Below are 13,291 nucleotides of genomic sequence, written 5' to 3' on the forward strand. Positions count from 1 at the left end.
GCCAGCTTACTGTAACAGGCCAGCGTACTGCATTAACAGGCCAGCGTACTGCATTAACAGGCCAGCGTACTGCATTAACAGGTGGCGTACTGCATTACTGCATTAACAGGCCAGTACTGCATTAACAGGCCAGCTTACTGCATTACTGTAACAGACCAGCGTGCTGCATTAACGAATGGCGTGCTGCATTACTGTAACAGGTGGCGTACTGCATTAACAGGCCAGCGTGCTGCATTACTGCATTAACAGGCCAGCTTACTGTAACAGGCCAGCGTACTGCATTAACAGGCCAGCGTACTGCATTAACAGGCCAGCGTACTGCATTACTGCATTAACAGGCCAGCGTACTGCATTAACAGGCCAGCGTACTGCATTACTGCATTAACAGGCTAGCGTACTGCATTAACAGGCCAGCGTACTGCATTAACGGGCTGGCGTGCTGCATTAACGGGCCAGCGTGCTGCATTACTGCATTAACGAATGGCGTGCTGCATTAACAGGCCAGCGTGCTGCATTACTGCATTAACGAATGGCGTGCTGCATTAACAGGCCCGGCGTGCTGCATTAACAGGCCAGCGTGCTGCATTAACAGGCCAATGCTGCATTACTGCATTAACAGGCCAGCTTACTGTAACGGGCCAGCGTGCTGCATTACTGCATTAACGGGCCAGGCGTGCTGCATTAACAGGCCAGCTTACTGCATTACTGTATTAACATTACATTACGTACATTACATTACATTTGGCTGGCCTTTGTTTTTATGCAGCGACTAACAACATTAACAGTTTGGGTTTTGTGCCAATTCTCAACAATTCTGCGAGTGCCGTTTTAACAGTTAATGCGGTCGGGTTCAAGATGGCTGGTAAGTGCTAACATCAGCAAGACTTGTTGTAAGTGGTGCTATGAGAGGAGATGTTCTCTAAAGGGTCTTCAGGGTTTTTTGAAAATGGAGAGGGATGTCCCTTGCCCTTGTAGGAACTGGCAGCAGTGTTCCAAATTAACCCAGGAACAACAGATGAGAAAAGTTTGGATTATTTGAGCGCATCGGGTGGTAGAGCCAGACGCCGTCAGAGGAGCGCAGCGGTCTGGAGGTAGTGGGTCTGTAAGGGCATTCAAGTAGGTGGGGAGCAGAAACCGAGACTGTTTTGCAGGCAAGCCGCTAGAGCCTTGATTTGATGCAGGTCGCCATAGGGTAGCCAGTGTAGCTGGATGAGCAGCGGGTAACATGTGCCCTTTTGGGTTGGTTAGACCAGGCGCCGCCGCCGACCTGGATCATCTGAAGGGGTTTCACTCAAGCAGGCTAGAGACCTGTCAGGAGGGCATTGCAGTAGTCGCAGTCGGAGATGATCATTGCCTGAACCAGAAGGTTCAGCGTACTGCATTACTGCAACAGGCCAGCGTGCTGCATTAACAGCCCAGCGTTACTGCATTACTGCATTAACAGGCCAACCACGTGACTGCATTAACAGGCCAGCTGCACTGCATTAACAGGCCAGCCGCATCGCATTACAGCATTAACAGGCCAGCTGCATTAACAGGCCAGCGTACTGCATTAACAGGCCAGCGTGCTGCATTACTGTAACAGGCCAGGCGTGCTGCATTAACAGGCCAGCGTGCTGCATTAACGGGCCAGCGTGCTGCGTACTGCATTAACAGGCCAGCATTAACAGGCCAGCATTAACAGGCCAGCGTATCGCATTAACAGGCCAGCGTGCTGCATTAACAGGCCAGCGTGCTGCATTAACGAATGGCGTGCTGCATTACTGCATTAACGAATGGCGTGCTGCATTAACGGGCCAGGCGTGCTGCATTAACAGGCCAGCGTGCTGCGTACTGTAACAGGCCAGCGTGCTGCATTACTGCATTAACGGGCCAGCGTACTGCATTAACGGGCCAGGCGTGCTGCATTAACAGGCCAGCATACTGCATTACTGTAACAGGCCAGCGTATCGCATTAACAGGCCAGCGTGCTGCATTACTGCATTAACGAATGGCGTGCTGCATTACTGTAACAGGCCAGCCGCACTGCATTAACAGGCCAGCGTACTGCATTAACAGGCCAGCGTACTGCATTACTGTATTAACAGGCCAGCGTACTGCATTAACAGGCCAGCGTACTGCATTAACAGGCCAGCGTACTGCATTACTGTAACAGGCCAGCGTACTGCATTAACAGGCCAGCATTAACAGGCCAGCGTACTGCATTACTGTAACGGGCCAGCGTGCTGCATTACTGCATTAACGGGCTGGCGTGCTGCATTACTGCATTAACAGGCCAGCGTACTGCGTGCTGTAACAGGCAGCGTGCATTACGCTAACGGTACGCGTGCTGTGTTGTGCTGCTGCTGGACGCTCCTGCTCCGGCTCACTGAGGTCCTTCAGCGCCATGGACCATGGCAGGGAACCACAGGGTAAGAGAACAAGAGAAGGGCAGGGAACCACAGGGTAAGAGAACAAGAGAAGGGCAGGGAACCACAGGGTAACAGAACAAAGAATATACATAGTTTACAAAGTCCATTATTTTATTGGAACGTCACATTGATGAAGAAGGCTATATTGATGAAGAGGGCTATATTGATGAAGAAGGCTATATTGATGAAGAGGGCTATATTAAGATGCATCTGCATGAGGCATGTAATGTGCCTCATAACGAATCACTTATGCTAGGTAACTCTTCTTTGTTTTCTGTTACTGAGCCATGGTAAGCCAAGGTGGGGTAGGCCTGTTCCCATGAGTAGTATTGAGGGTGGAGTAGTATTGAGGGTGGGGTTAGTATTGAGGGTGGAGTAGTATTGAGGGTGGGGTAGTATTGAGGGTGGGGTGAGTATTGAGGGTGGGGTGAGGTTAGTATTGAGGTGGAGTAGTATTGAGGGGTGGGGTGAGGTTAGTATTGAGGGTGGAGTAGTATTGAGGGTGGGGTGAGGTTAGTATTGAGGGTGGAGTAGTATTGAGGGTGGAGTAGTATTGAGGGTGGAGTAGTATTGAGGGTGGAGTAGTATTGAGGGTGAGGTTAGTATTGAGGGTGGGGTGAGGTTAGTATTGAGGGTGGAGTAGTATTGAGGGTGGAGTAGTATTGAGGGTGGGGTGAGGTTAGTATTGAGGGTGGGGTAGTATTGAGGGTGGAGTAGTATTGAGGTGAGTAGTATTGAGGTGAGTAGTATTGAGGGTGGAGTAGTATTGAGGGTGGGGTAGTATTGAGGGTGAGGTTAGTATTGAGGGTGGGGTGAGGTTAGTATTGAGGGTGGAGTAGTATTGAGGGGTGAGTAGTGTTGAGGGTGGAGTAGTATTGAGGGTGAGTAGTGTTGAGGTGGAGTAGTATTGTGGGTGGAGTAGTATTGAGGGTGGGGTGAGGTTAGTATTGAGGGTGGAGTAGTATTGAGGTGGAGTAGTATTGAGGGTGGGGTGAGGTTAGTATTGAGGGTGGAGTAGTATTGAGGGTGGGGTGAGGTTAGTATTGAGGGTGGAGTAGTGTTGAGGGTGGAGTAGTGTTGAGGTGGAGTAGTATTGAGGTGGAGTAGTATTGAGGGGTGAGTAGTATTGAGGGTGGAGTAGTATTGAGGTGAGTAGTGTTGAGGGGTGAGTAGTGTTGAGGGGTGAGTAGTGTTGAGGTGGAGTAGTATTGAGGGTGGGGTAGTATTGAGGGTGGAGTAGTGTTGAGGGTGGAGTAGTATTGAGGGTGGGGTGGGAGTAGTATTGAGGGTGGAGTAGTATTGAGGGTGGAGTAGTGTTGAGGGGTGATTAGTGTTGAGGGTGGTGTAGTATTGAGGGTGGTGTAGTATTGAGGGTGGAGTAGTATTGAGGGTGTGAGTAGTGTTGAGGGGTGAGTAGTGTTGAGGGTGGAGTAGTGTTGAGGGGTGAGTAGTATTGAGGGTGGAGTAGTATTGAGGGGTGAGTAGTGTTGAGGGGTGAGTAGTGTTGAGGGTGGAGTAGTATTGAGGGTGGAGTAGTATTGAGGGGTGAGTAGTGTTGAGGGGTGAGTAGTGTTGAGGGTGGAGTAGTGTTGAGGGGGTGGGAGGTAGTGATGAGGGGTGGAGTGGTAGGGGTGGGTAGTGTTAGGGGGTGGAGTGGTGTTTGGGGGTGGAGTGAGGTGTTGAGGGGTGGAATAGTGTTGAGGGGTGAGTAGTGTTGAGGGTGGGGTAGTATTGAGGGTGGGGTAGTATTGAGGGGTGAGTAGTGTTGAGGGGTGGAGTAGTGTTGAGGGTGGGAGTAGTGTTGAGGGGTGAGTAGTGTTGAGGGTGGTGTAGTATTGAGGGTGGAGTAGTGTTGAGGGGTGAGTAGTGTTGAGGGTGGAGTAGTGTTGAGGGGTGAGTAGTGTTGAGGGTGGAGTAGTGTTGAGGGGTGGTGTCTGTTCTCATCTTGTGTGTTTCCAGGGGAGCAAAGAGGAGCAAAACAAGGGCCACTGACGCCATGCGCACACACACACACACACCTCCCTGGACCCTACACACTGACACACACACATTTCTCTGCACACTGTAGCCTATCTCCTGAACAACTGCCATGAGATCATCAGCGTTTTCATATACCATCCTCCGAGCTACAGGCCTATATGACCTCCGAGCTACAGGCCTATATGACCTCTTTGTACCAAATATTGTTTTACACGTTTGGATACACTTTCCATCCAAATAATCTCAATGAAAGGCTTGTGAGATGAATGCGATGCTTTTTGTTTGAAAACAGAGTACTGATGATGCCTGACAGAGTGAGTCATGCACAGACATACAGCAAGCGCCATGTTTACTGACGACATCTAACCTAACAGCAGTTTAACGCAAAGACAAATGGATTAAACGTGGAATAGTTTAGTCAACAATGGATTGACTTCATTTTAAATCGTGTTTCTTCGATTTCTCTCTGCTTTGACAGGTTAGAACACATGTTTTGACTATTTATTTATCATATATTCTGCATATAAACTATAGACAGGCCTTTTTAATGTAAATTCAGGTTCATGTTGGTGATTGCCAACAGCACAACTTTGAAAATACCACCGGAAAACACTTTCTCCTACTGCACATGTTAGGCTTCCTGTGACGGGTAAGGACGTCACCGATAAAACATCAGCGTTCCTCCCTAGAACTGTAGGCCTGTGTAATCTGACCTTGACGTGAAGTCATCCTTCTTTCTTGTCCTGCACGGCGCACGAGCCGATAGGTGACACGAGGATCCGGAGGAAAGCTGCGCACGAGCGCACGAAATGAGGATTACGCTCTCTGTTGGCAGACGGGGGCATGGAAGGAAAGAGTCAAATACATTTCACTCCGAGAGATTAAAAAACCCCAGCAAAACAACCCGCCCACTTACTCCATTCTCCTTTACAGTTTATGGCTTCGTTCTCATTCACAAGTTCTCTAGACGACCCGCTCTCACATGCTATGTAGGTCTGTATGGTGACCGCAGTTTTTTCCCCTTTGGCTACATTCACGAGATTTACTATTGATGCGCAATTTGGGTTCATAGCAATTCGTCGGACGCCCGATATGCTTCATCTTGGACATCCCTGAAATATATCGATTCTGTTTTTAGTTGGGGATCGGTGCTGTAACTAACCAACAGATTAGACACCAATGAGATGGCGTTTTGTTGCTGAAAAAAAATGAACACAATCTACTACATTTGTTAGTTTAAAGTTTACGATCAGTGCAACGCTTATGGTCTGCTAATGTGGGCAACATATTTGACATCAGGTACGTTCAGTGGTCTAACTCTAACCGGTCCCATGGCTCTCCGGCAGCGCTGACTCTGAGTAACTAACTGACGTCATACTAAGAGAGCTAAGGAGTCGGGGGAGTGGAGATATTATTGTGAGAACGCCGAAGCAGCCCCCAACATTTCAGCGGGGTTATTCATCGTAACGTCAGATAATAAACAAGAACATGCAGAACTATGAGAAATCATACCTGTGCATGCACAGCATATTGGCATGTTTGTTATATTTGTATCTCATACAAAAATACTGATAGGCTTATTACCTTTTGTCACACAGCTATGCGGACATTGCCTACCATAGACTCCGTCTGTGTGCACGGCAAGGAGAATGCGGGCATCAACTTTCTTTATAGGGGTGTTCAATGTTAAATAACGACAAAATTCCAGACCGTTACGTATCGATGGAGCCTGCAGTTGCGCGAGTTTCAGTTTTGTAGCCTGCTCCAGCCACCATTCGCTCCGATAATAAAGTTGGCATCTCTTGGTGTCTGGACGAATTGAGCTCGAAAAGAATATGCCTTTTACGACGCATCTGCTTAATTCCCTAACCTCGAATGGTCTTTCTCTAAATTAATTGATCGCCTCAAACGCTACTTGTTCAAAGATACAGTTTTGAAATACAAGGCGTTATTGTGCAATAAACAAAAAAATATCAAGTTATCAAGTGTTACTGTAAACTTTGCGAACTTAATTGTCCATTTGCACAAACATTTCACTCAGCCATCAAATTAAATCTGACCTGCGATTACAGCTGGCGACCGTTGCCCACCCTCGGGTTTGATCCACATTTCCAGAGTGAAATTCCCCCTCGGCACCTCCACGCTGGGCTTCAGACGCAGCTGATCACTTCTGCCGGCAAAGTAAACAGCCTTCAGCCGCCCCGGTGGGCTCTTCTCCGCATGAGAGGACCGGGGATACCGGCGAGGAGAGCGCCGATTCATCCCGGGCAAGGAGCGTTTGCCCCGCGGCAAGCGAGTGGCACAGGCTCCAGAGGAGGTTGCAGTAGCTTCCCTAATGCGCACCAAGTCTCTGCTGGCTCTCCCATCTCGCCTTTTGGTCCCGCACGCATATCCCAAGCACATGATGCAAATGAGAAGGCATGCGAGCCAGGAGCAAAATGGCAAAAGTTTCATTTTCAAGTGAACAGAGGGAAAAAATGTAAACTGCAAGGCTGCAAAGGAGGATTCAATTAGCTACAAAAGCAAAAGGCAAAAGTCACGCGCAGTGTCTTCCACAGTATCCAGGTTTGTACAAAAGCTCGTGAAGACGCGGATTCTACACCAAGCAAGAAGCGATGCGGCGTTATTTTTTCCTTTATAATGTTAAGCCACGACCCCCTTCCTTGCCCCTTTCAAAGACACTTCAGCTCCGATTGAGGGGGGAACGGAATATGTTAATTCATCCAAGTGCTCCACCTTCTCAATTGAATGGATTCCATTAAAGTAGAGGGATGACTAAGTAAGCAATCAATCAATGTGGAGAGGTCAAAATCATTTGCCAGCCTGCTCTTCCTTAACCCGCTGTAAATATACTTAACATACGCGTATGTCTTATATGGCACACTTTTGGCTGACATACCAAACGCCCCCTGAGAATAGAATGCAAAGCAAGATATGTGGCCTGGCGCCTTAAGGAAGACACATTTTTATTTCAAAAAAAGCAATGCGATTCGCCATATTGTTTTACAATTATTTTCACAACTCAATTTGAAACAACTAATTCTCAAAAATAAAAGACAAGAAAATATCCTTATGCCAAATTAAGGTTAAGACCGTTTCGAGAATCTTTTATCTTTATTTTGTCACTGAGCATTGAGCACTGATCCGTTTATTGGAGAACATCCCCTCAGAAATAGCGTGGAGTGTTGTCCCAGTTTGTCCTGGCTCGAGGCTGATAACGGGAGGGCACAGGTAAACCGTTACCGCTGTTTTTGCTGTTACTGTATTTGTGCAGAGCTATGATGGGTTCCACGCAGCTGCTCCGGGGTCCCTCTAGTGGTTACATGCGGAATAACTTTTCTGACACTAGAGGCGTGATACACAGAGGTGAGTCACCGAGTTCACAGACTCTTGTCCTGTAGCCTGAGGTCCAATATGTCACGTAGGAAAAACTGAACCAGTGTGTGAGGTCCAGAATGAGTGGCACAGGTAACTCAAAGTGTGTGTCCAGACAGGGACAAATGTCTCTGTGATGTTCTGCCAGTTGCAGTCTGGTCAGTAACATCCTGAACAGAAGCACCAGTGGCATGTATGCCTCTGTTTAAAGGAGTGCAGCTGTTTAGAGGTTTGGTGACGTAGAAAGCCAGTCATCATCAGCTTCCACACACACACATTGAGACTGATGCCCTTTACAGCACTTCCCCATGGGCATAGATCTTCAGTGAGAGTCCAGTGGTCCAGTCCTGATGCATGGAGACTGATGCTCTTTACAGCACTTCCCCATGTAGTGAGAGTCCAGTGGTCCGGTTCTGATGCATGGAGACTGATGCTCTGATAGATCTTCAGTGAGAGTCCAGTGGTCCGGTCCTGATGCATGGAGACTGATGCTCTGATAGATCTTCAGTGAGAGTCCAGTGGTCCGGTTCTGATGAGCTGAGCTGGTTGCTGCAGTTGTGCTCCTTTCAGATCCTTTCTGATCACTGCTCCAGGTCAGGAGGAGAGCCCAGCAGAGTCCAGCAGAGTCCAGGAGAGCCCAGCAGAGTCCAGGTCAGGAGGAGAGTCCAGCAGAGTCCAGGTCAGGAGGAGAGTCCAGCAGAGTCCAGGTCAGGAGGAGAGCCCAGCAGAGTCCAGCAGAGTCCAGGAGAGTCCAGGTCAGGAGGAGAGCCCAGCAGAGTCCAGCAGAGCCCAGGAGAGCCCAGCAGAGTCCAGGTCAGGAGGAGAGCCCAGCAGAGTCCAGCAGAGTCCAGGAGAGTCCAGCAGAGTCCAGGTCAGGAGGAGAGCCCAGCAGAGTCCAGCAGAGTCCAGGAGAGCCCAGCAGAGTCCAGGAGAGCCCAGCAGAGTCCAGGTCAGGAGGAGAGTCCAGCAGAGTCCAGGTCAGGAGGAGAGTCCAGCAGAGTCCAGGTCAGGAGGAGAGCCCAGCAGAGTCCAGCAGAGTCCAGCAGAGTCCAGGAGAGCCCAGGAGAGCCCAGCAGAGCCCAGGAGAGCCCAGCAGAGTCCAGCAGAGTCCAGCAGAGTCCAGGAGAGCCCAGCAGAGTCCAGGTCAAGAGGAGAGTCCAGCAGAGTCCAGGTCAGGAGGAGAGCCCAGCAGAGTCCAGGTCAGGAGGAGAGCCCAGCAGAGCCCAGCAGAGTCCAGCAGAGTCCAGGAGAGCCCAGCAGAGCCCAGGAGAGCCCAGCAGAGTCCAGCAGAGTCCAGGAGAGTCCAGGAGAGCCCGAGATCACCCCACCCATGGGGCCCAGCTCAGCTGGAGCAGAGAGCCCATATTAGCCCATATTAGCCCATATGCAGAATAGAATAGGGACCCTCTCAGCTAACACATAGAAAAAGAGTGTCTTGGTATCTCTCTCTCTCTCTCTTATACACACACACTCACAGTCTTGCTGTCTTTCTCCGTCTCTGAGATATGCCCACACACACACCTTCACCTCGGATGTAGCATTTCTGGTGGTTAATTCTGTGCTCTCCCCTGACAGGACTGTCCTGTCCTGTCCTGTCCTTGGCGTTGAGAGGTCTGCCTGCCTGGCCACTCGCCTGCCCGCTGGTGGGACAGACAGGTGGAGCAGATTAATTGGCTTTATTGGGCAGAAACGTGTGAAGAGAGGTATCCATTATTCAGCGGGAGACTTCGCCCGACGCCGAAGCCCTGAACCAGCAGGACACAGAGTGGGAGTCGCTCTAAGGAGGAGGAACGGACGTGTGTGTGTGTGTGTGTGGTATGAATATGATCACCACTTTATGTGTCTGCTGTGTACGTGTGTGAGAGCTCTGTAAGATGTGTGTTAACTGCTGGCAGTTTGCATATCAAGAGAAAAAACACACAAGTCATGGAACAGCTCGGTGAGGAGAGAGGAGAAGAGAAGACAAGAGAAGTAACAAAGAAAAGATGAGGAGGAGAGGAGGAGAGGAGAGGAGATGAGGAGGAGGAGGAGATGAGGAGGAGGAGAGGAGAGGAGGAGAAGAGGAGAGGAGATGAGAAGGAGGAGGAGGAGAGGAGAGGAGGAGGAGATGAGGAGAAGAGATGAAGAGGAGAGGAGAGGAGATGAGGAGGAGAGGAGAGGAGGAGAGGAGATGAGAAGATATAAGATGAGGATGAGATGAAGAGAGGAGAGGAGAGGAGAGGAGGAGGAGATGAGGAGAAGAGATGAAGAGGAGAGGAGATGAAGAGGAGGAGGAGATGAGGAGGAGAGGAGAGGAGATGAGGAGGAGAGGAGGAGGAGAGGAGAGGAGAGGAGATGAAGAGGAGAGGAGAGGAGGAGGAGATGAGGAGGAGAAGATATAAGATGAGGATGAGATGAAGAGAGGAGATGAGAGGAGGAGGAGATGAAGAGGAGAGGAGATGAGGAGGAGAAGATATAAGATGAGGATGAGATGAAGAGGAGAAGAGAACTCAGCACCCATTCAGACAGGAGAAGCTTTGAGATCTACAGTGGGGTCTTTTTTTTTTTTTTTAAGTATACCTTTTTATGCCTTTAATGATAGTGACAGTGGAGAGTGACAGGAAGTGAATGGGAGAGAGAGAGTCGGGGTGGGATCCGGAAAGGACCACGGGGCGGGAATCGAACCTGGGTCACCAGCATACGGTGCAGGTGCCCCAGCCAGTTGCGCCACAGCTGGGGCCTACAGTGGGGTCTTTTTAATCAGAGAGCCCATGAAGTGTACAAAGAGGACACCACCTGCTAGACCTCATCATCTGTTAGAGGCATACATGCACACACACACACCACCTACTAGACCTCATCATCTGTTAGAGGCATACATGCACACACACACACCACCTGCTAGACCTCATCATCTGTTAGAGGCATACATGCACACACACACACCACCTACTAGACCTCATCATCTGTTAGAGGCATACATGCACACACACACACCACCTACTAGACCTCATCATCTGTTAGAGGCATACATGCACACACACACACACCACCTACTAGACCTCATCATCTGTTAGGAGGCATACATGCACACACACACACCACCTACTAGACCTCATCATCTGTTAGAGGCATACATGCACACACACACACCACCTACTAGACCTCATCATCTGTTAGAGGCATACATACACACACACACCACTTACTGTACTAGACCTCATCATCTGTTAGAGGCCATCTTTATACAGTTCCAGGTGTGGTGTAGGGTATTCAGCCATCTTTATAGAGTCTCAGGTGTGGTGTAGGGTCTTTATAGAGTCTCAGGTGTGGTGTAGGGTCTTTATAGAGCTCCAGGTGTGGTGTAGGGTCTTTATACAGCCCCAGATGTGGTGTAGGGTCTTCAGGTGTGTCTCCCAGGTGTGTAATAAACCCCCATTAATGTAATAAAATGTTTTATTGCATTACATTGTGAACTGATAACATTATCAAGTTGTATTTCATTGTTGTTGGAGTTAAGAGGAAATTTGTATTACATTATTGAGAGTTATAACATTATCGGGAAGTTATTACATTATTGGGTTCTACAGATGGCAAAACAGGCACAATGAAAAAGCATCTGATATTTTTCCATTCATTCAAGATCTTTTTGGATTGGTAATACATAGAAAGCAAGATAACATCACACAAACTGCCCTTCACTGGACACCAAATGGCAAGCGTAAAAGAGGCCGACCCAAGAACACCTGCGCAGGACGGTAAAGGGAGAGCTGAAGACCCTACACCACACCTGGGACTTTATAAAGACCCTACACCACACCTGGGACTCTATAAAGACCCTACATCACACCTGGGGCTGTTTAAAGACGGCTGAAGACCCTACACCACACCTGGGACTCCATAAAGACCCTACACCACACCTGGGACTCTATAAAGACCCTACATCACACCTGGGGCTGTTTAAAGACGGCTGAAGACCCTACACCACACCTGGGACTCCATAAAGACCCTACACCACACCTGGGACTCCATAAAGACCCTACATCACACCTGGGGCTGTTTAAAGACGGCTGAAGACCCTACACCACACCTGGGACTCCATAAAGACCCTACACCACACCTGGGACTCCATAAAGACCCTACACCACACCTGGGACTCCATAAAGACCCTACACCATTATTGGGTTTAACCTTATTTTTTAGGAACCCAGTAATGTAATAATTTTCCAATATTGTATTAACTTGGTCAAAGGTGCCACCAATACCTGCTAATTAGAGAGCATTGTGTTTCTACCTTCTCTATTGGCGACCAAGAAGCAAAGGGACACTGTGTTTCAGTGCACGTAGTTAAGAGGAGATTTTTATTATATTATTGGGAAGTTAAGAGGAGATTTGTATTATATTATTGGGAAGTTATTGCATTATCAGGTTCTACAGGATCTCTAAATCAAGACGTTCCTCATAAAACCTGAAAAACTTAAACTAAAACTACGATTGCACTAGTAAAACTAGCTGAAATCAGAAACCAAACTGAAAGACTAAAAACTAAATAAAATGATCACCCGGAGAGAAGAAATACTCTTTTCTGATTGGCTGGTGGGGTGGCTATTAATTCTGAATAACGGGACACCTATGAAGTAGATCTGGTAAAAAAGGTTTAATCACCGTTCCATATCAATGCTTATGAATGGTAATTATAACAACCATAGTAGGACAACGGTTGAGCCTGGAAGCAGGCTCCGCAACAATGAATCAACTGTAAACAAGTTAACTGTATCGCTGTTATGGGGCCAAAGAAAGTTGTACAACAAACTGAACAAGTTGGCTTCTTTTTAAACGGAACCACTTGTTTCCATTGCGTGCTATAAAGGCATGACTATTACATATAGTGCTATAAAGGCATGACTATTGCCTATAGTGCTATAAAGGCGACTATTGCATATAGTGCTATAAAGGCATGACTATTACATATAGTGCTATAAAGGCATGACTATTGCATATAGTGCTATAAAGGCGACTATTGCATATAGTGCTATAAAGGCATGACTATTTCATATAGTGCTATAAAGGCATGACTATTGCATATAGTGCTATAAAGGCATGACTATTGCATGACTATTGCATATAGTGCTATAAAGGCATGACTATTGCATATAGTGGTAACCGGGTAATAAGCGGGATAACAGCCGCTGCGCGTCGGGGAGTTCTTTGCCTCTCGCCCTCGTCCATTAATTCCGTATAACAGGACACCTCGGCGGCCGTTATCTCTTACATAAAAAACAATGAAAATCTCAAAACTATAATAACTCTGCGCCGAGTTTTTGTTGTAGGCCTATGTACAGTAAGCGCCACTGTCACTAGTACGCACTGAGACCGACAGCATTGACAGTGACTGCAGCTGATTCCGAATGATGCTGGTTGTCCAATCGTGGGCATTCCACAGTTTCGTTCTAGAATCCTTGGCTTTGGTATTGTGGGTGCAGCATTAAGCTCTGCTGGGCTGAGGCAGAGTTCAGCATTAGCAGACAGGTCAGGCCTGCTGAGAA

The 13,291-nt window shown here is 48.2% G+C and overlaps 1 protein-coding gene across 1 annotated transcript in view; it reads right to left on the bottom strand.

Moving 5' to 3' along the window:
- pappab (pregnancy-associated plasma protein A, pappalysin 1b) overlaps positions 1 to 6,845 on the bottom strand; it is a 146,979-nt gene extending 140,134 nt beyond the window's left edge. Inside the window, 1 exon segment of the mRNA XM_048244582.1 lies at positions 6,452 to 6,845. Coding sequence (XP_048100539.1) covers positions 6,452 to 6,845 — 394 coding nt within the window.
- Between the last annotated feature and the right edge of the window lie 6,446 nt (positions 6,846 to 13,291).

Source organism: Alosa alosa, chromosome 5, assembly GCF_017589495.1.
Source record: "Alosa alosa isolate M-15738 ecotype Scorff River chromosome 5, AALO_Geno_1.1, whole genome shotgun sequence".
NCBI lineage: Eukaryota > Metazoa > Chordata > Actinopteri > Clupeiformes > Clupeidae > Alosa > Alosa alosa.